This window comes from Parus major, chromosome 1 (assembly GCF_001522545.3).
Source record: "Parus major isolate Abel chromosome 1, Parus_major1.1, whole genome shotgun sequence".
Classification (NCBI taxonomy): Eukaryota; Metazoa; Chordata; class Aves; order Passeriformes; family Paridae; genus Parus; species Parus major.
The window spans coordinates 15,410,625-15,433,487 of NC_031768.1; the positions used below are offsets into that span (position 1 = coordinate 15,410,625).

At 39.0% G+C, this 22,863-nt stretch overlaps 1 protein-coding gene across 1 annotated transcript in view; it reads right to left on the bottom strand.

Moving 5' to 3' along the window:
* PPEF1 (protein phosphatase with EF-hand domain 1) overlaps nt 1-22,663 on the bottom strand; it is a 34,954-nt gene extending 12,291 nt beyond the window's left edge. The window contains exons 1-7 of the mRNA XM_033512422.1: nt 22,160-22,663; nt 16,555-16,744; nt 13,375-13,502; nt 12,546-12,597; nt 6,732-6,904; nt 4,914-5,028; nt 3,028-3,074 (exon numbers count right to left, since the gene is read on the bottom strand). Coding sequence (XP_033368313.1) covers nt 3,028-3,074; nt 4,914-5,028; nt 6,732-6,904; nt 12,546-12,597; nt 13,375-13,502; nt 16,555-16,618 — 579 coding nt within the window. The 5' untranslated portion in view covers nt 16,619-16,744; nt 22,160-22,663. The remainder of the gene's footprint in view (nt 1-3,027; nt 3,075-4,913; nt 5,029-6,731; nt 6,905-12,545; nt 12,598-13,374; nt 13,503-16,554; nt 16,745-22,159) is intronic.
* Between the last annotated feature and the right edge of the window lie 200 nt (nt 22,664-22,863).

The window sequence follows — 22,863 nt, forward strand, 5'->3', positions numbered from 1 at the left end:
TGATATGCACAAGAATATCAGTAGAATATCTATAAAATTACATTATAAATGTGGAAGCCACTCTTAAAAGGTTTGGCAGCATTGCAAGACATCCCACTTGAATATATTTATGGTGTTAGTGTCAAGCCTTTCTTGTGGTGCTATGGCATTACTGGTATTCTGCCTTAGTGGGTTTTTTGCAGGATGTGTGATGTGGCCAGGGACCTGATGAAATGTGTAATTTGAATCCTTATGAGAATATCTCATAAGATATTTTATATCTTATCTTATAAGATATAAGATAAGATTGGTTTTGTCCCAATCAGTGTCCTGTGCTTTCATGTTAGGATGCAGTAGTGAACCTGGGTCTCTCCATCCCAGCTGCTGCAAATTCGGCTTCCCTGGGTTTTGCTATAGCCTGTCCTGAGCCCTTTCCAAGTTAACTTAGAAGGGGGCTGTGCTTGCTTTGTGCTCACAGGGGTGGCAACATATGAGACTTTTCTAATGCAGTGGGTTGAAGTGATTTTAAAAAGGAGAGGATGGATTTCAGGGGTGCAACAGAGAGGAGAAATTCTGCAGTTTCTGGAAAGATAGATAAATATATACAACCTTTTCCTTAAAACCAATAGGCATGTGAATTCACCAGCAGATTGTGAATATGCACATAACCATTCTAACTGCAGTCCTCATGGAAAGTTACATCTACTGGAGCACTCTCCAGATTCTATCACCCTTCTTCTGGAAAAGGTTACACACAATTTCAGTTTTAAACAGGTTTGGTTTTGACTCCTAACTTCAATGTGACATTTTAGTTTTGTTCCACACCCATGCACTTTCCTTTTCTGTGGTTTCAACCAACGAGAGCAAAACTAAATTAAAGGCTGTTGCAGCCACTGATATGTCATAGAGGCAAACAAGGCCCTCTAATGATTAGCAACTTGCTGCTGGGCATTATTACTGTATCTCCTGGGTTAGTGATTAATTAACTTCCGTTTGTTGTTGGCATTTTCTACTGCTTCAGGCTATTTCTATCTATAGCATCCCTTTAACAATCTAATTTAGCAATACATAATTTAAAATTCAAGTGTTTCAAGGAGTTTAAGGAAACACTGCAATATAATAAAGATTAATGCAGTGCCTGAACGAACCTTACAAACGGGTTATAGAGGGGAAAAGAGAGTGTCTTAGCTTCAGCCAAACCAGGTGTAAGGATTATACACCATCTGCAGCATTGTACCAATATGCTGTAGACTGTCAGCTGTGTGTGTTTGCTGGGGGTGGTTTATGGAAGTGACAAGCCTGGTCTGCATGCAGGCCTCCAGAATCCATTTCAGCTCTGCACTGCCCTGTGCGGACAGAGATCACTCCCATGGCATTGTCACGGATTGCACCCTCTTGTTTAAGGTAGTTTGTACCAACTCGGAGGTTGAAATCCCTTCCAACTGAAACAGAGTTTGGGAAGGAGGAATAAATGTGGATCCCAGAAGACAACTGGGTTTGCTGCTCATCTGAGTAAACTCTGAGGGGACAGAAAATAGTGTCATTTAATTTGCTTCTCAATAACTAATCAGCTCTATCATATGCTTTCTATATTCACTACTGTGAAATGATGAAACATTTGCCCATTTTATTTGGTCTGATGGAAGGGACTCCCCTAGAAGTTTAACAGAGGACAACTGGGTGTTATTTCTAGTCTGAAGTCAGTGGGAGTTTTGGCTCTGAATTTACTGAAGTCAGGATGAGAGTTGCATTTTTTTTTTTCTCTTTATAGCATCCATTAGAAGAGGGGGAAAGAATCTGTTTACTCAAAAAAAAACCAAAATGCAGGCTGATTGCAGTTGTAAATATAATTATATCTGAGCATTTATCTCCAAAATAGTTCTATTTCCCATTCCAGGCTTTATGTATGAAACCAATATGTATCATACTCTTATTCCAGTTTTTAAAAGAAATCTAAACAACTAAGAGACTGCAAGCCAAGGACCAGCTAAAGATGATTGATTAGTAAGAAAAGCAGGACTCTATAAAAAAAAGGTTTGACTATACTTTCACTATACTTAACAGACTTCTGGTGTGCACTTGGACAAAACAACCACGTTTTCATTCAACAAGTGTCAGACAAAGCGTAACAAAGGAGGAAGCAGGGGGAGAATTGCATCATTTAAACACCTGGTTTAGCTCACTTCAGTCTCCATTCAGTGCAGATGAATGTGTAAGGATCTGACACAACCCTTTCACCCCGGAAAGCTCAAATCAAAGAGAATACCTGCTCAGTCAAAGGTGGTGATTCATCATGAAGATAAATATGAAACTAAATACACAACATTTCCTGCATCTTCAGTTAAACTTACAATTGTGGAAAAGCTAGCCTGGAGCTTAATTTGTTTTACACATGAGTAAAATCAAGCTATGCTTTTTTAGCATGATGAAAAAGGATGTATAAAGGGTGCCCAAAATACTTGTATTTTGTGCAGACCATGTGATTGCTTCCAAGGCTTAAAAAGCTTTCAAACACCACTCTTGTTTCCTGTTAGAAACAAAAGTAACTCCCTCAAAGAAACAACAACAAAAAAACCAACAAACCCAAACAACTAAACCAAAACAACAAACCCCCCCCAAACAACCCAAAAGCAAACCAAAAAATCTGCAGGTATCAGTGGAAGGCCTAAATGAAAGCTTCTTCCTTTTTTCTTGAGTATCAAAATTATCCATGGTGTAGTGTTACATCAGGAACTCAGCTCTTGATTTTAGCAGACTTCAGTCAATATGGAATTTAAAACAGTGGCAGAACTTTGGAGACCTTGCAAGGAGTCCTCCTGCAGTTCAGCATGCAGGAAAGTAATCATCTCCTCTATCTCCTTCACAGTGAGCAGGAGGATATGAAGAAGGAAAAGCTCTGACAAAGACAGCAAATTGTTCCACAAATTGTGTGTGTGGTACATGCACACCACATGAGCAGTTCTAATGGTGATAAATCTGTCACACATAAATAATTGTTCTTATTAACAAGTCAAAGTGAAAATGCTAAATCTCAGGGTACCTACTTACCTTATAGAATATCAGCAAAAGATCATCCAGGTTTCCATGCAAATCTCCTACAGGAAAAAAAAAAAAAATTAAAAAAATTTTCTAAAAGAGGAGGAAGAAACTGGAATTATAACATTGGAATTAGTTGCACCTAGTAAGATTTTCTCCATGTTTTCCTTATGTATATAAACCCATAAAATGCCACTAAAAGACATTTTGAAATATAATAGACTTCTGCATACTAATGGATTTAAATTTACCAAATTTATTTTTTTATGCTGCACAACTGAACATGTTTCAGGGACAGGTTTTGATTACTACCAGCAAGAAGTGATAGAGAGTGTCAAGAACTGTCCAAGTCTGTGTCCCTCAATGCTAAGGACACAGGAATGGTGGATTGGGCTGTTTTTGAGAGGTTTGTTTGCACAGGCAAGAGGATTTCACCCCAACACATCCCCTGTGCATCTAACTGCATTTTTTGATCACAGAGCCAACCTCCTCTGTGACTCTGAGTCGGTGACTCACCACCACCAAGCTGCAGAAGTTTCAAAACCTGTCTTGTGATAATATGCTTTTACCAACAATGATTAGGAAAAGTGACATTTTTATGTGTATATGTTTTCTGTCCAACTTTTGATTAATTATGAGCCTGCTGAATTTGTTCTAAGGGATCTTCCAGGACAGATATTTATCAAATATGTGGATGCAAATATTTCAGGCATATATTTAATCTGCATTATTAATTTGAAATTAAAAGAAATGGAGAGTGATACCTTAAGAAATCAATATTTTGGACTGATTATACTTAAAAATGGTTTTCAGTCTTCTGCAGAGGGTCTTTCTGGTGACAAATACTTTTTGTTTCAGTACAGGAGAGGGATCCCTTTTGATGTTGGTTACATAGTGCAAATGCAATACATTCATGAAGAGGAATGTTTATTTAACAAGAACATGTGTTGTGAACAAGTATGAATCTGTGTTTCCTTGGTTTGGAAAGGGGTCTTGTTGGCTTGGTTAATGAATTACTGTTTATACTAAACCTCATTTTAAAAAATCCTTTTCTGGCAATCAAAGTAGGTCCATAACCACATCTTAAAAAACATTATTTCTTTTGCAAGTACCTCCCTTATACTACTTTACTACTACACATAGCACACACTGATAGATGTCAAGAGTTATGTCACCATCATTGTTCTGTTTTGCAGCTACTGCATTCTGTGTCAAGCCAGGATACTGCATCACATTATCCATAATTTACAAAAATATAACAAAATAGATAGGCAAAGAGCTCTTAGTTCTTTATTGTGTGACACATTATTCTGTGAGATTAATTTGTTGGTTGTATAAAGACTTAGCCATCCTCTTGGGTCTCCCTAGAAATGAGGGGCTATTATCATTTCAGTTTATTCTAGATAGTCATGCTGTCAACAAAAGGTCTTTTTTCCACCCATATTAAACCCCCATTAAAATCATTATGGAGTAAATTATGATTAAAATCATTAAAATCATTACTAGTAAGGTCTTTTTCTCAGTGAGAGGAGAAAGAGGTGAGGCTTACAGCCAGTGACCAAAATACTTGGTGGCATTTTAGAGGTGGAAGTGCAGGAGTATTTAAGCTGCACTGCAGTGTTAGCTGAATTAATACTGACTCATTCAGAAATGTTAAACAAGAACAGGAAAGTGGAGGTGAGGGAATTTCTTAAAATATACTTACTATGACTCAGGAACATTATTTTTTTTGTTTGTTTGCTCCAATTTATGCACTTGTGGGGGAAAATAAATAAAAATAAATATTTTTTAAAGGGCATTGAGAACTTTAGTCTAATGACAGAATTTGGAAATGGCAGTATCATTCTCTAACCACTTAGAATATCAACCCATAGCAGTTATCTTCTCTGGCACCTTACCACAGACAGTTATCTCCTTGGAGTAGGAAGTTGAAAGATGGGTGATATTTGGCATCTCCTTGAGAACCCTCCTAGTTTCACTTAGCAGCTGCAGTACATAGCGGGCATGAAGCAGCTGTGAGAAGAAAAAGCAGGTAGAAAAGGAAGACTTCTTTGAATTAGCAATAGGTCTGTGTGCTTTATTAATATCAGACATGTCCTGCCAAGGTTATTTATAATGCAGACCTCCAGACATGAGTGCAGGCTGTATGGCCTAGTGCTCAGAATTAGGAGTGTTCATAGCTTTGCATTTGCTTCCCAGTGAATGGATATGGAGCCCTTACTGAACTTGTTTTACAGATTTTCCCACTTTATTTATACTGTACTGTTTCTACTCTTCCTGTTTTTCAGAAGAGATAAGACAGAGCACTCAGAATCATTGCATAAGGCCATCTGTTTAAAGTAACTGGGGAAAAAAAATAAAAAGGATATAATTCTAGGTGTGAGTAAAAAACAAACAAACAAACAAACAAACAAAACCAAAAAAACCCACACAACCTCTAAAACACAAGCCAACAAAAACCCCCCAAAGGCCATAAATTATATTTCAGCAAATTTCAGGAACAATGACAAGAAAATTCCAGTAAGGGCTGCCTTGGTAAGGGTTATCTTCTTGTTCACAATGAATAAATTTTAACAACACAACATTGAAGTTTCAGGTCTTCTCTCCTAATGCTCTTTATGAAAATTTTGTCAGTTGGTGATTTTTAAAACTTTTAATTCCACCAGAGATCTGAGGAATTTTGGTAGAGGAGATAGATGAGCAACAAAATGAGTCTTGAAGATTCATGTTTTTAAGCAAACAGAAAGGTTAATTACATATGACTATTCCCTTAATAAAATGCCAGCTATAGTTAGAGAAGGGAAAGTGGACAGTAAGGTGAAGTCTGGGTTAGCTTATTTATTATGTGCTTTATATTTTGTACTTTTACAACCAGCCTCCACAGAAAATTTCTGGAGAAATATATTCTTATTTAGTAAATTAAAAAGCATGATAGACTCTTGCCCTTTTTTTATACAGCATATTCTTAAGCACAAATAATTACAAGTTCAAACGAAGCTGTGCCATTTAATGCCTCCCTGCTCAATCCTCATCTTGTGAGCAACAAAAGGGCTTGCTCAGGAATATAGAGAATGAGGAACAGCTTCCTCAGTGCCTTGGAAGCTGCAGCCTGAGCTCCAGAGATTTGTGCAATCACTCTGTTCTGCTACATTAGCAATGCTTTATAGTCACTCCACTGTTACAGTGGATTCTTGCACCCTGCAATAGGTGATTAACCCTTACACCCCAATTCTTCTAAAACAGTGAGGTGCTGGGAAAAAGAGAACCAAACACTGAACACTTTTAACCCATAAAAAGATGATAATTAGTTTCTATTTAGCTTAGGACACCTTCCCCAGTTCTGCACTCTCATTGAGAACACCTGCCTTGCAGCTGCTAAGGGTTCCCATTTCATTTCACTAGTCCCTGCCTCCTCCCAGAAGCTGGGCCTGGTGGTCATGCAGCAAAGCAGTGTATCAAATGTGGGGACTTGTCTGTCTGAGAACTGTCTGCTTTTGATATTATTGTGTTAGCTTACAGCCAGATTAATTTCCCAAGGCAGCTTACCATGCACATTTATGATCACACTGAGCTAGCAGGAAAAAGTAATGAGATGTAAAAGAAGGGTGAAATATCTCTTTGGGCACCAGTTTAGCCTTACATTGGATTGTGGAACTACAGCTTGACAGATGTAAAATAAGTTAAAAAAAAAAGGAAACAAACTTCTTGCAAATTACCTGTTCATTCCTGAAAGCATGAAGGAGAGCATTGGCATCTTCAACAGTAAGGGGGAATGAGAGTCGTGGTCCATAATAGGAGTCTGGAACATTAATCTTCTTTTCAAATTCTTTTAAACATAAGTCTTCATCCACCACCTGAGGAGCACTAGGGCTGGTGAAAATTTGAGAAACTGGAACAAGATGGAAGAAAAACAAAAATGTAGAAACTTCAGTCCCCCACAGAGCTGTAGCAGCATGGCCAGAACTGGCTGAATGTAACTGCTTTAACTGCTGCAGTATTACAGCAGCTGATTCCTGCCTCCTGGAGTGGAAAAGCTCCAGGTCTCCCCAGACTGTTTCACAACACTAAAACCAACCAACCAATCAACCACAACAAGGAAAAAAAGACAAAACCAAAGTTAGAAAAAGGCAGAAACTCTTCTCCAGCTGCTGTTAGCTGTCATCAGGGTGCAAAACATTTTGCACTGAAGTTGTGGAGCATTCTGCTCACAGGTAACAAGAACCACCACCTGGTACAAACTTCCTTCTTCCCCCTGAGGCAAGGAGACACAAAAGTCTTGGCTGATTATTTAATGACCATAATCTGTTTAAAGTTCAATATTATACTTCTAATACAGGTTTTGAAGATTTACTTCTGCTGCTTTTATTTTCTACTCAAAAATTTTAGGCTAAATACCAGCAGGTCACAGACTTTTTTTATTTTAAAAAGTCACCAACAAAATTATATTTGTTCACAGCAGATTGCAAATCAAGTCTTTCTGATACAGCTGGGAAACAATGCCAGCTTTTGGTTGGCTGCCATAAAACTACTGTCTGAAATAAAGTAAACGAAAACAGAGTGGTGAAAGTAGAGCATAGCTTCTAATTTTCCCAGAACATGGAGAAAGCAGGAACACTGCTAATTGCTTCAATCCAATATTTTTCTTGACATAACCTTAGAACATAACTGTCTGATCAGCAGATTTCAGTGTTTTCTTCTTTCAGGTTGTCTCAGCCATATATTATTCTAAAATAGAGAACCAGGCCCTAAACAAAAGTGTTCTTGCAGATGATGTTTCAGAGTTGCTCTTGAGAGATGATTGTTGTAAACACTTTTTACTGGGCTGCAGTTAGGTTTTCTGTAACCCTGATTTCTTGCAACTGCAAAAGAAATGTATTATTTACAGCTGTGTAGCTGTATTATTTATTGCTGATTTACAGCTGACCTGTAGCTGTGACTCAAAACTCACAGTAGCCAAAACCAGCATGTGGCCTCATAAATTATGACATTCATAAAGACCAACTTGTCTTGCAACTGGATAAAATCCATATTAAAGAAATAAGTAGATAAAAATGTAATCTGGATTTTTTAAAGTCCCTTTTTACTATCAGCACTTCAGCTGTGAGCTGATTAGCACATTCAGTGTTAATGCAATGTTATACTCAGCCAATTAAATGGATTAAAGCATCAAGTAACAGCAAGGTGCTCAGGGTTCAGCGTTTTCACCAAGTACAGTTTGATTTGCAGTCTTCCACCATGATTACAGCTTTGTCTGGCTAGACACCAGCATGTCACTATGGACTGAAATTGCTGATTCTCACATGTGATCAGCCAAGCACATTTGCACCAATTCTTGCTCCAGCTCTAGCAGCAGGCCTCTGGACAGTATCTCTCTTTGCACCCTATTTCCCAAGAAGTAGGTGACTGCAGAACCAACTCCTCAGACCACCCAAATGGTTAGCTGCTCTAACCAGCTGTTCTCATCTGACTTGACTCCTTCAGAGTCAGTGATCCTCTCAGCATTTCAAGCCAAGCAGGCCCATGCCTGCTCCTACTCCTGTCTTCCCTTCCAGCACATGGTAGGCCATTCATCCATTTCTTTACCTCTGAATATGAACTTGCCTTCCTCACAGACTCACTTCTGTTTTGGCACATGCTCAGACTGGGAAAACCAATCCTTCCCTGTAGGACATACCTCTGCAAAGTACACACCGTTTTCCACTTTCTGGATGAGTTGTCAAAAGCCAGTCATGGTCATTACCCTCAGAGTGTGCTTACGGCTCCTCAGGCTGTCTTTCAGATGGATTTTATGGCTTCTTCCTGCACAGCATGACTGTCCCATCTCTCAACAGTCAGTAATGGATGAGCTAATGCAGCCTGGGGAATGACTACGCTGTCCAGCAAGTACCCCAGCTCACCACATGCCCCATGTAAGATTAATTCTGAAGGATTCAGCACCCCTCACATTTTGCTAGTCAAAGCTGTCAAGGTTCTTTCAGTTCATACTGAAAGACAGGGATGAAAAGTCTTGGCAGGCCTGGTTCAGGCACATGTGTCAAGACAGAATGAAATATCTTCTGCCAGCATCTGCATCTCTCCACTCACTAGAGGAAGCACAGGCAATGACCTGCTTTGTACTCTGATACCTGAGGTCTAGCCCAGGCTCAGGGAGTCTTCACTATTAACAAAACCCAAAAAACTACCCTGCAGCCATGTTCCATGTTCAGCACAAACAGCCAGAGCTAAGTGGAGTCAATTTGGCCACAGAAAGCTCAAAGACCTGATTCTCCTGACCAGATCACCTTGCCATGGGAGTTTTTCAAGGCAAGTCAAAGCTGCCACTGCCAAGAATGTACTCACTATGGGGGTAACTGGGAATCAGCTACTTCTGCAGCTCTGAAATCAGTTCTCTGTTCTGCCACCATCAGTGTGCCTTCAACCTAACCACTGGGATACCTGAGAGCACCTCTGACTCCTGAGAAGTGCTCTTATATAAGCCAGATACCTATCCACAGCCCTCAGGTCAAAGCCAAATGGACACAGAGCCTACAAAGAGGAAGGAGGTCTCTAAAATGCTTCAAACATTTCTTCCTTCACACCATTCCTGGTGCTACAAACTGCAAGCAGCTATAACATTCCCCACTGTAAGAATCACTCTGTGCAAAACATCTTGGAAGGGTGTTAAAGCTGTAAGGGAGGCATCATGGGGAGTGAAACTGCAGAAAACAACACTTTTTTTTTTTTTTGCCCTTTGAAGGAAGGCTCCAGGAGGTGCCCTGGTGACCTTGAGAGGAACAGGTTTAGATTCCCAGTCCTACCATTTTTCTCAGGATGTGTCTGTAGTCTTCTCACCCTCGATGTGCCCATAAAAGAGTGAGTAAATGGGTCATTTTTTGCTGGAAAGGCAGTTTCCAGCTTTTTCTGACCAGAGAACTTTCCATTGAAAGCTGAGAAGGTAGGAAGGTTTTTTTTAGGAAATGAGGGAGAGAAGTGTAAGGTAGAAAAGGGGTTTATTCTTATTTTCCACAAACCCTTGCAAAATAGCCTTTAATAAGAAGCAGAACGAGACACTCAGCTGTATAATATCCCAATCACAAACTACACTGACATCTTAAGGAGAATGAGAGGATGAAAAAAGCTTTAGGGTATAAGAGATAAACAATCACATCAAAAGCACGACTGTGTTAATGAGATGGCAGCTGCTTTCTTTCTTTGCAAAACATAATCTGAAAAAAACAGATTAAAAAGAGGAAAGTAACAAGATTAATGGTGGAGGCTGAGTAGTTTATAATGTAAAGAAAACCACAGATCACAAATTTTTCAGCTAACTTTCTTATCACATACTGAGAAGAACAGTAATATTTTTTGGTAAGAATATTATATACTGTCTTCTTGGAGACAGCTTTTGAACCATATGCTATCACTCTAATTTAAGTGAGCACACACTGATGAAAAAAAAGCCAGAAAATCGAAGGTTTTAGAAAATGCTTGAGAATAGCAAAGTCAATTTGAAGCCTGTCTGATGGTTATGTTTACATTCACTGTGGTTCACATCTTAAGATGGTGATTCAGCAAAAGTGGAAGCAGTTCTTTAAAGAATCCCTCTACTCACCACTTGATTTTGCTTACATTAGTGGGGCTAGCATGAGTGCTGCAAAGGTCACTTTCAGGGGCAAGCAATCAAGAGCTTAAAGCAAAGAATGCACACAGCCAGCAGTTGGGCAAGATAACCACAACACAATACACATTCGATGTGCAATTCCTCAAAAAAAATCTAAGTCAGCTCCTTTGCATAGGCAGCCTTGGCCATCTCTATTAAACATACAGCAGAATTTTTCTGTTTTGTTTAGGGTTCTGGTAGCTGTAACACATGCTGTTAGAAAGACAAAAGACAAAAATAAAGCCTTTGGAGCAGTTATCAAGTCTTAACAACATCAGTCCTAAAAGATGGAAGTTTAAGCTAGCAAGACGAAGAACATTTTAGCATAAACCATATACACTTTATCATGTGCTTCAGTCTTAACTACATCTGCAATTCCCAATATCTACAAGACCAAGAACAGGTGACCTGTGCAGTGGTGATGAGGAGCAGTCCACAGGACCCTCTGTATCCCTCACTGTGCACAGGTGAGGCTCGGATCTCCACCTGCACATGAACAGCCTATGCATGTTGCAGTGTGCTCTGCAATGTCTTGAGCCCTAGCAAGTCACCTGAGACACCTCACCTTCATTCCTTCTGTCAGAAGACACAGTTAATAAAGGTGGAAAAATCATATCTACAACAAGCAGTTGTAAAAAAACATTTTAATATTATAATAAAAATAGAGATTAGCAATATTTTCCAAAATCTCAGACCTAGAACTACTGTTTTCTTTCCCATTCAGGTGGAAAAGCTGAACAGAAGTGCACTAGCAGCATGAAGTAGATGAAGTGAGCAGTATCTGATTTTCTTTGAATTTGCCAATTCCTTCCCAGGAAGTTAAATGACTAAAGCAGATTTTTTTTCAGAGAATATGGCAGTAATGGAAAAAAAAATCAAAGGGAGGACTATTGTATCATCTGCCTTGACTTTGGAGCAAGGCTCAAATGTAATTTATTTTTCTGCAGAGCACAGAGAGCATTAGGCACTCTGAAGTATTTAAGAGAGCAAAATTGCAATTTCTACCGGTTGTCATTAGAACACTGAACCACTTAAGGTTTTGATGGTGGTTTTATCCTGCTATCAAAGTATCTTGTGCAAATTTTAATTGAAATAACCCATGGCTAGACCAGATGAAAGAGAAAAGGCATTCTCTTGTAATGCAGTAAGAAAGGGACAGCCTCATTTTTAACTCCACTGGGATTAGATCTATTCTGAATTTGTTCAAGGAAGTCATGTTTGTTTTCTGGACTTAGGAATCACTTTCAGTCTGTCCTTCTGCTGAGCTTGACCTCAAAAGTAAGTTATGTCCAAGGATCCCAAAATACTTCAAAAATTAAAGGTTATTCCTTGAATAACTGAAGCTTAATTGAGATGGTTTCTAAAGATTTATCTCCAGCAGTTTAAATTTATTTCCTTTTTCATCATTCAAATACTGATACATGTTGCAGTGAAATCTAGAACAAATTATATTGAAACATGGTCCAGAACTGCCAGAGGTGGTGGGGGAAAAAGAGCAACCTCTTTCATTATACCTGCCTTAAACCAAGTGAACATAATCTTTCTGAATAATCAACATCTCATAGTTTCAGAAAACATGTATAGAAAGCTGTGAAAACTGGATTCTCTAAGAAGGGCAGCAACATATAAGGAAGCACTCTGAGCATCTCTGAATATTCTCCTAATAACAACAGGCATCTGTTCTGACTTACTGACTGCTCTGACTTACTAAGTAGATAGTGAATAGTGTCAGTGTAACACTTAGAGGATCAAATTCATATTACAGTATTTGGGACATCAAACCTCAACCCCAGCACATGCTGTAAGCTGTAAATATCACATTTAAAATTAACTTTCTTCACATCAAGTTTTTCAAGCACAATCTGCACATTACTTTTATTTTTATTGTTACCTGAATCAGGATGAGTACAATGATCCAGCATGAATGTAAAAAAGTTGGATAGCTGAGCATGCAAAAGAAAAGAACAAATACACTGATCAGTTTACGTGATCCAACAAGCATTAACATCTTTCTTCCTCAATTACTTGCAGTTTCCCGTTTAGGGGGATATAAGTCACTACTGTATATTTCCATAGTATCAGCCTGCAGTAATGACATAATTTGTGTCCTACTACAAAAATAGCTCGTTTTTCTTTTTTTGCTATGAATTCACAACTGACACTTCATGAATACATAAAATGTTTCAGGGCTGTTTCACTGCTGCTGATGTTTCCCACCACCCAGACTATTTGCCTAGACTTCCTTCATAGTCAATAGAAACAACTGCTACAATGCACTGAGCCAACTTTAGACACAGATGCTAGGATGAACACAAAGGCCTATAAGTTCCAAATTTCCTATACTGACCCTAAGGGAAGCTTGGGCTGACATGCTGAAACACTGATATCTCTGTTGCACATGTATTGCTTCATAGACAGTTTAGATCACCCTTAGTGATCTGTAACTGACCTGCAATCCCTGGCTAACAGAGCTGCTATACAGGAACCTATACCCTAGACATGCTGTATGGCAGAATGGTGTCCTGAAGCCTATGTAGTTACATTCATCTGTATGACTGTGTATGAATACACACAACTTAGTTTATGTGTCAGGCAGGGAAACAGTTTATTAATCACGACCCAGCTTTGTAGAAGAAATCACCACACACCCATTTTGTTTGTGCAACCACAGTCCTGGGGATAACATAACTGTTTTATAGGAAGAATGGAAGATTACAAACCTGTAGTTGATCCTGTTCATCAGCATATTCAATTGACTGAAAGATACTGAGAGAATAGCGGCGCCTCATCTCCAGCCGGGCCATGGTAAAGCGGTACCACTTCTGGATGAGGACTGCAGCTCTAATAACTGTCAAAACAAAGCAGTGGAGTACACATGGATGCAGGATAATCTACAAGGAAAATATGCATGCTGCCTTTACAGAATTTTGCAATCAGATGATGATTTAGTCCATTCTGCACAGTCAACAAGATGAAATCCAGTAAATATGAGACAAAAAAATACATGATGCCTTTACTGTTTCTGTCTTCTGACACAAATCCCAAGCTAGCTGACTTGCTCAGGCCTAAGTAGTTAGTAACATTCACCATTTAATTCTCTTGAAGATAGTACCCAGGTAAGAAGTCAGTCATGTTCAGCTGATGGGCACACTATGGGTTTTGGGAAGGTGAAGAAAGGAAGAACAGTTTAGCCTATCAACAGTGTATTTCTTTATCAATCTCCAGTAAAAAGCTTTGATTTTTCAAGCTGTGACATGAACAACCATTTGTGGCAGTATTTGCAACAGCCTCTTCTACCAGAAAGTTTTTGCCTGCAGAGCTGCATCAGCAAACCAGCGAAATTCAAATCCTAGGATAAAAAGTTAACAAATGGTATTGAAGGGTAGAATATGTTGCTTACAGAGAAAGCAAAAAGGCAGTGAGGTATAGTTCTGGATAGATTGGCTAACAAAAGAACACTCACACCAAAAAGTCAATGGAACATACCAGAAGACCATTTTTGACTATGTGCTGAGTATGCATTCCACTCAGCACTTCAAGAAGTTGTGTCTACAATGGCCGCAGTCTGGAAAACTGCTGGAAACTTCACTGAAGGACAATCATCAAGACTACAGCCTGGAGGAAAGAGCCTGCTGCCTTCAGGCCTCATTCATGCTACAAAGAGATCACATATCCTTTAAATGCTCAGATAAAAGTTTATTAAGCAGAGAAACATCTGGGGCTAGAAAGAGGTCCTGGGATGGGCACTGTCCTGTATTGCAAAACAGTAAAAAAAACCTCTGTACTACGGGGACAACAGTCAATTATTGTAACTTATCACAAATATCAGGAATTTTTGCACTAGGATTAGTGGAACCCGAGTGAGAATGATTTATTTCTTACTGATAATTATGCAGGTAGGAACAAATATTAATTGGAAAGTGATTCTATTAATAGAGTATAACATTAAGAAAACATTTTTATAAAAATGCTTACAGATGCCATAACAACATGTTGTTTGCTTATTTTACCATTTATTAGTATGCAGTATAGTTAAAGTGGTAAAATTTTCTAGTCTAGACAAGACCAAAATCCAGAAAGTCTCTGATCCTATAGATACTGCATCCGTTCTAGAAATATCCTCCTGCCTGAAGGAAACATGATCTTTATATTACTAAGAGCATCCTTCAGACCCTGCATAAACTCTGAGATTTCTTATTTTCTGTCCTTTCTGGAAGTCCCCACCACTACAGACCTGAAAGCCTGAGACATTACAGCAAGGCTGTCACCAACATTTCTGTTTTTGAAGAGTACCTAAGGAGCAAAGCACAATCACCAGCACAGAAATGGATTTCCAGCATCAGAGCCATTAAACTTCCCATTAAAGCCCCCTGGGTTGCTTAATGGTCCTGAGCACTTAACATGGCACAGTTCCATTGCTATCACATAAGACAGATACATATCAATCACTTTGGTTAATGTTGCAAATCTAACAGAACATTTCCTGTCTTTCTTTTTTTTTAATTATACTTATTACAGCACTGTTATTCTCAGGACTGAATCAGAACATGATTTTCATACTAGGCTAAACTGCATCTCTAAAATAAATTGTTATCAGTTGAAGAAGGTCTCTACACCAACAAGTATCTGTTAAATTTGGGTTATTAATGCATTAGAGAAATGTACAGCCTTAGGCTGCAGATTGAATGATTCAGCATCAGCAACTTGACTACTGTTGAAGAGCAGAAAGGAAAACATCCAGCAACTCCAGAAGACAAAACACAGTCCAGCAAGCACACAAAATCCTAATCCCCACATCAATGTGCATTGATGGTTGTTGATCAAGAAAGAGTACATCTCCTCATGCCCACTCCAAGCTTTTACACATTCAGAAATATTCCCAAGTAGCACATGGCAGAGATGCATGTAGGCATGGCATGCAAACCCAAAGAGGAAGAGCTGCCTCCCTGTTACAGGTAGGTCTGGGACTCTGGATGATTCCATTCTACTTTCACTGCTGTGGTACAGCCCTGATGCTGCTTTGAAATAGCATACACAAAGCAGAGGGCTGCTCTCAAACCAGTCAGCTGGGATCCCTGTAGCTATGACTAAGTGTTCCTGCTTCTTAGTCACCGTCTTCCTGTGTGTCGTGTCCTGGCTTGGTAGCCAAAAAGAGCCTTCATTTTTAACCATGGCTGTTCAGCATAATAATGTCCTAACACTATGCACAGTACCATGTAGCATGGCTTTCTGCTGACCAATAAATTGTGCTTTAATGAAAAATCTTGAAAGAGAACACAGAGGGTCTGAACAAAGGTCTGAGTGAATCCTGCAATCCACCTGCCAGTGCAAAGACTGCTGAGTTCATATCAAGGTATGATTAAAAGGAGGGTGATGATCCAAGTCCCGCTGAGACTTTCAGCTGACAGCCTTAGTATTTTTCAGGGAGAATGTCAGGCCAGGCACTTGGTAGGCCAGAAAACTGATTTTGAAGTCATTGTAATAGCTCTGCTTTATTACACTCATTTCATAATTGGGGTCACAGAACAGCAGGGAAATTGGGGCGGTTTGCCCAGGAACCTGTGGTGTGAAAAGCCATAAAAGGTCCCAATCAATACCTTACCCCCTAAGCTTTGCCAGTGACAGAGTGAGCACAGACACCTCTGAAATTAAGCTTCTGTCCCAGATGCTGTGAATCTTTTACAACCCAATCTGTCAATGTTAGAGGAGATCTAAAGCTGCTACCTGACCTCAGCCAGCATCTAAAAGCTATGCACGGTCTTAAAAAGAAAATAATTATAATATAATTTCCCTGAACAAGTATTTTGACAACAGGACTGGGGGGGAACATTACCTTGCAATCTTTTTCTGGTGTTAGAGAGAGAACAACCACTTGCCCTGAAGATGAAGGCAACACTCACCATTCTCTGACTTCCTGTCAGCTACAGAACTGCTGCACCCCATGGTTCCAATGATGCTGCCCATCCGTTTTAGTTGCAGCTGATACGAAGCACGTTCCTCTCAGCTGTTAGCCTTATACATATTTCCTGTGTTGTCCCTTCAGTGATGAGGGGTACACTCCTTTGGGCTCCTGGGCTCCTCCTAGTATTCCTAACAGGAATGAGATTGGGAGGGAGGGATAGAGAGAAAAAACAATCACAGAATCTGAAGTATCTTCAGCACATAACAAATTATTGTACAGCACATCCTACCTAAACTGGACCACACTAGGGTTTTTTTCCCCACATCTGATTACTATCAACTTGCAGTCAAGAGAAATTAACTTACTAATTAATACAGTTCACTCCTTACATGTTAGCTTAATGTTAATGTGCAGCAGTGATTTCTTATATGAAGAATAGCTATTTAAAGCCTTACTACCAGGGACAAGGGACTATGGAGACACATTACTCTTCACTGTGATGATTTGAAAATTGGAACTGCAGAATTTAAAAGATTTTAAATTACATGTGATAGTACTGCTAAAAAAACCCCAACTCTCAATCCTCCTAACACTCCATTGATTTGAAAAGTTGCCTTACCACCCCATTTAACACTTTATCGCTCAGTGTCACTACCACCAAATTTACCAGGACAGACAGCACCATAGCAAATCACTTCATTATCAGATTTCATTTAAATACAATACCCAATTTTCTGTTGCATTTCTATTGAAAAAAAAATCCAAGGAAAATATTTTGTTTCATTAAATAGATGAACAAAATGCATTTTGGAGTGAAGTCTTGGGTTTTTCTCCTGGTACTTGCTCAGCTCTTCACTAAATAGTATCATTTGCTAATGCAATGCACTCTCTAATCAACAAATTCAAATGAATACAATTCCTCTGAGATACAAAATAGATCAATTTCTAAGTGACAAGATGCTCTTAGGTACTGAACTTTGTTTTAGCTAAAGATTTCTTATATGATCATGCTGACACCTCTCTCTCTGTCTCCAGGGATACATCTGACATCTAAATTATTTTATCTGCTGTTTTGTTTCATTTATATTCCTTTTCTTTTAACTTGAGTTTTAAAACAAAGAAGAAATTCATCAGCATAAAATGATTGCTTAGCTACTATTTTCCTTTGGCTTTACTAGCAGAAATCAAAATAAAAAAAAGGATACATAAGAAAAAAGCCCCATAAATGCATAACTAGGTCAATTTAAATTTCAATAATTAGAAAATACTTATAGTTGTGGGTCTGTATGTGCAGATTTTGACATTTATTACTATTATATATGATATCCTGTCCTGTCATGTTAATATAACACAACTCTTTGTAGTTCTAGGGCTTTTTTTTCAGGGCCCCACAAAACAAAGGTATCCTACACTTGTGCTTGGTCTGACTCCTTATGAGTCAGTAATCATTTCAGGAAAGAAGGATTTTAAGATTTTTTACCCACAATGGACTGCTTTACTTCCCTCTGAAGGAGCTATCATGTAATCCAAAAAAGTGCTCTTACATTAATTTTGAGCCAATCAATGGCTTTGGCAGCATGAAATACAGCATTGATATTGCTAATAGCTCAAATCTGTCTTCTCTCCAAACAATTCTTGCTCTCCTGGTTACCATCTCCTCACTTTCCCTCTCAAGAAAATCTCAAGCCTTCATTACTCCATATCAAACAAGCCAGCCATTACTTGAACTGTGATGTGAAGACTAAGGGCAAAATAGATCTTGCAGTCTAAGTTCTATGGTAGCAAGACTCTTGATTAAAGAGCAGGTCAGCCTGTGCCCAGCAAGTGGGCAATGGGAGCCCCAAACAGAACAGGGCCCCCTCCAAACCACAGCAAACAATGGGCTGACCCATGAAATGGGGGCTGAATTGTGCTCATATCCTGCTTTCAATGACTTCAGCTTTCCTCCCAGTCATCACCATTCTTCTCCACGTACCTCTAAACTCATGGACTTCTAGAACCTCCTTGAGCAAAGAAATTAAAAGGTAGAGGCATAGGGACAAATTTTATTGTGACAGCAGTAAATGAAGACAGAAACATACACTTGGAGCTTGGAGAAAAACTTGTGAAGATATAACCTATCAGTAAATCTCCTAAAAGGGACAAATCAAAGAGCTAGTCCAGAGGAATAATCATCATCTTCAACCGCAAATATCTGCATTCTAAAATGGACTGAGTGAACATTCAACTACCTTTTCATGACAACTTCTCAAGTGGCTATGGAGCCATCCTCGCTGCCAACCTTCATGCCCAGACTCCAGGCCAGGAGAGTAATTTCTGTGAGCTACTTACTACACAGTGTAGCAGTGTCTGGTGAGGAATCATTTGCCATTACAAAATTTCCCCAAACGCTGTCTGATAAAATGGAAAGCTGGGCTTTTACCAAGGTATTGCAAGAGATACAAGGTAGCTGGATGAGAATTTGAAATATAATGCTGTGTTAATATGCTGAATATTATACCACTGATCTACCTTTAAGAGAGAATCTGTCATGTTGAGTAAAAAGCAGGCATTCAATTTCTACAAGTCTGTGATCTGCCCCACTTTTAGACATAACTTCAAAAAATTGCTAGATTTCTCTCAGTTTAGCAAAAAAGCCACTTTTGTGAGAGATAGGCACTGAAAACACAACCCATCCGCTGAAGCAAAATAAAATGTCTTTGCAGTCATGCCAATGGACATGCACAAAGCTGAGCCAGAGTGGCACATGCTGCTTTTTCCTCAGTGACAGGAGTCACTGGACATTACAGACAGCAAGTGCTTCAAAATTTGGGGTTGAGAACCCAAGCAGTTGAGAGCCTGATTTACAGAAAATATGTCTCAGCATCATTTGGTCCGGATGTAATAGGTGCTGCCCCAAATCAATCATGCCTCCAGTTTGTCAGTCACATAAAGACCAGGCTGCCTCAGCCTCAAGGAAAATGGAAATCCTGTAAAGATTTATAGCTGACTTCTAACGAAATCAGACAGCATGGTCTTTGAGCAGAGAGCCATCCTTTAAAGCACACCTTGCCTTTTAAAATTATTTGAGCTGTGCTACTGGCAGACAAGTGTAAACTAGGTTAAACCTGAGGATATGGGAGCCATACAAATAAGAGCCACAGGGATTTAATTTCTTACTCCTCTGTCTTTTCAATTGTTTCTTACCTTTGATAAACAAAAATGAAAGGCTCCTCCTTTTACTTTTGTTGGGATGGGGTTTCCATAATTATGCTACTTCCCCTAGAAGTTGTTTCAACAGCTCTCTCCAACAATGTGCCTCCTTTTGCTACTCATTCCTTTTCTCAATCATATTTGTGAACAGGTAGCTATGATCTCCTCTCATAACACATCTTAGGAGGTACACATACATGGAGAGGTGATGAGATAGAGACAGTTTTCTGCATAAAGATCAGATGGATGGATGGATGCACCTAAAGACAGAGGCTTTCCATTGGTGCCATCTTGCTATAATTTTTTTATTTCACTGTGACTCACAGATTTCCTTTAGAATTGTTTTCCTTTGGAAACTAGCACACCAGAGAATGTAATATTATTACATATGTAATATGTAATAATATGGTTTTGTGAGGGATTTGCTTTGTGCATTGCTGAGGGAATGAAGCTGGAAAGACTAAAATACCCTAGAGAAGAGAATTCAGACATTAAATCACAACACTCAGGACAGGACCTGCAGAAGGACAGGTCTCCAAAACTGTCTTGTTGGGATTATCAAGGATGGGAATCTGAGATGAGTTGAAGATCTCATTACCTAAAAGACCCACCTTGCAGAAAATAGTATGAAGCAGTCACAGTCTGTAGACATGATTTTCTGAGCCTGAAAGAGTTTCAGCCTGTCAGAGGCTCACCTGTTCCCAGGGGAAAAGTTCCTGGGAACAGTTTTCTCTCCAAAATTGTGTTATTGTAAATAAATAATATTTCTCAAAACAATACTGAATAGATGTTCTTAGTGTGTTTTCTCTGGTCCCACCAATGGGACCAAAGAGGGTGTTGGTTTATTTTTCCAGTCATGTAACCTGGACCAAAACACCTTGTAAAAAGGAGTTAAGAACCCCCAATTAAAGGCTTTAACCTCACAGGCAGCTAGTATGTGTGTGTCTGATTATCTTAAAAAGCCTCAATACATCATGTCCATCAGCGAAAACAGTCAACTAGCAGAGTGAAATGGAGCCTGGCTATGGCACAGGAGCTGTAATTTTGACACCAACACCGAATTTGATCTGCCAAGGGGTTGATATGAGAACATCAAATATAAACAAATCAATATGTCATTAGGTCTCCATCATTTTACATCCTGGAACAGACTAACATTTCTACTAAGTGATTTTCAGTGATTATATATATGTGAAAGACAGAAATGAGAAAGGATTTTATGTTAACAGATAATTTCTTCAGCCTGTTCAGGGAAGCAGGGCTAAGCTCAATACTGTGCTGATGGAATGACTTCTGTAAGTGGCTGTGTTGATAGACCTCAGTGTTGGGGCCAGGAATCAATAGGGAATGGGATGCATGTGGTGGGTTGAGCGCTGGCCAAATGTTAGTAAGATACCAGAAATCCAGTAAAGCCTGAAAGAGAATAGGATGAAGAATAGGATGAAGTTTTAAGGTGGTTTCATATTCCTGAGCCAAAAAATGCACTGCAAAAAGAAATAAAAGCAAGAGTAGCAAAAGTGTGAACATGTAGATAATTCAAACAATCCCTTAGCTCAGGAGCTGCATGAAAATCCAAAGAGAATATGTAGAAAAACATGGTGGGAGAATACCAGTTCATGATATTTATAATCAATAAAGGGTACATTCACATTTAGACTTTTTTTCTTTTGTGCAGAAAATAAACAAACAAAGCAAGCAGCCTCATTTTTTTGTGCAGCAAGGCTTTAGGCAGATACTGTACAAAGAGGAGGAGGAGCAAATACAAGTGGACAAATGGGGTACACATTTTTCTTCACCTTGAAGAATAAGCAAAACCATCATATCACTTTCCAGAAATGTTAACTGCCTCTAGGGGGAGATTTCCTTAGGTAATAAGGGGAAAACTGAAATTCTTGAAGCGAATGTGGTTATAGTAAACTGAACCCAACTGGACCATAGAAGTTAACACCCTTTAAGCAAAAAACTGTATCACATACTGTCCTGCAGTTAATGAGCAGGACAGTTAATGACATCTGAAAAAGAAAACTTCAGAATAAACATGTGTTGAAATCTGAGCCAGTTTAAAAATTAAATTCAGAGTGGTTTTCATAAAATTTTAGTTAAGCATAAGAACAATGTTCAAAATATGATAAAAATTATTTTTTCTAAAACAAAAAATACATTAAATACATTAGTCTCAAAGCTATTTGATCTTATCTGTACTCAGAAGTTTTGGATAACTGATTTAGTCCAGGTCAAACATTATAGTTTGAAGCACAGTGATTCTTCTCATGGTAAAATCATAAATAATGACACATACATCTGTAATTTGTAAATTCACTTTTTAAAAGTGAGCTAAATATATATTATATATATATACATATATATAGATAGATAGATAGATATATACATACCCCACCCAAAGATATTACCTTTTTTCTTTCTGCTTCAGCAATACTTTGTACAAGAGTACCTTTAGAAGATTCTTTTTTTTAAGAGCAAGCAAACCCTGAGGGGTGCAGCTCTGCAGAACAGGTGCTCCAATTCTCTCTGGGGCTCTGGAGCTCAGAAGCTGCAATGCACTTGCTCTCCACCTATTTATACAGCTTCCCGAGAGGAAATTTCTTGAATGCTGCTCTTCAGAAACAGTCAGGGGAAAATGCTGTTTTCATCGCCCAACCTGATGTGAAAGCTCATGGCTGCAGCCCTCCAGCTGTGCTGTTTCCATGTTGAAGAGCTGTTTTGTCACCATGCCTCCTGAATCTCAGGGAGAGAAAGGGATGGGCTGAAGTTATCTGCCTTGCATCTGAAGTCACATGATCTCTTTCGGCCTTTCTGCTGTGTTGAGGCAATGATTTGCATTTTAGCAGATCTAGCACATCGGAAAAAAACATAAGGCTGTCCTGGTTATTTGGTTATCTGATGTTACTGGCATGGTTATGAAAGCCCTAAAGGAAAGAAACACTGAATTTATCACAAGGCATTGCATCTGTGTGCAAGTGATGTAAGAAGTCTCCAAATCACTCAGTCATACCCAGATAATGGCACAAGTATGAAGCACTCAGATCTTGTGATGGGAAGCATTGTGCTAAGGCCTTCAGTTCATTTCTTCATGCATGGACATGTTTTCACCATA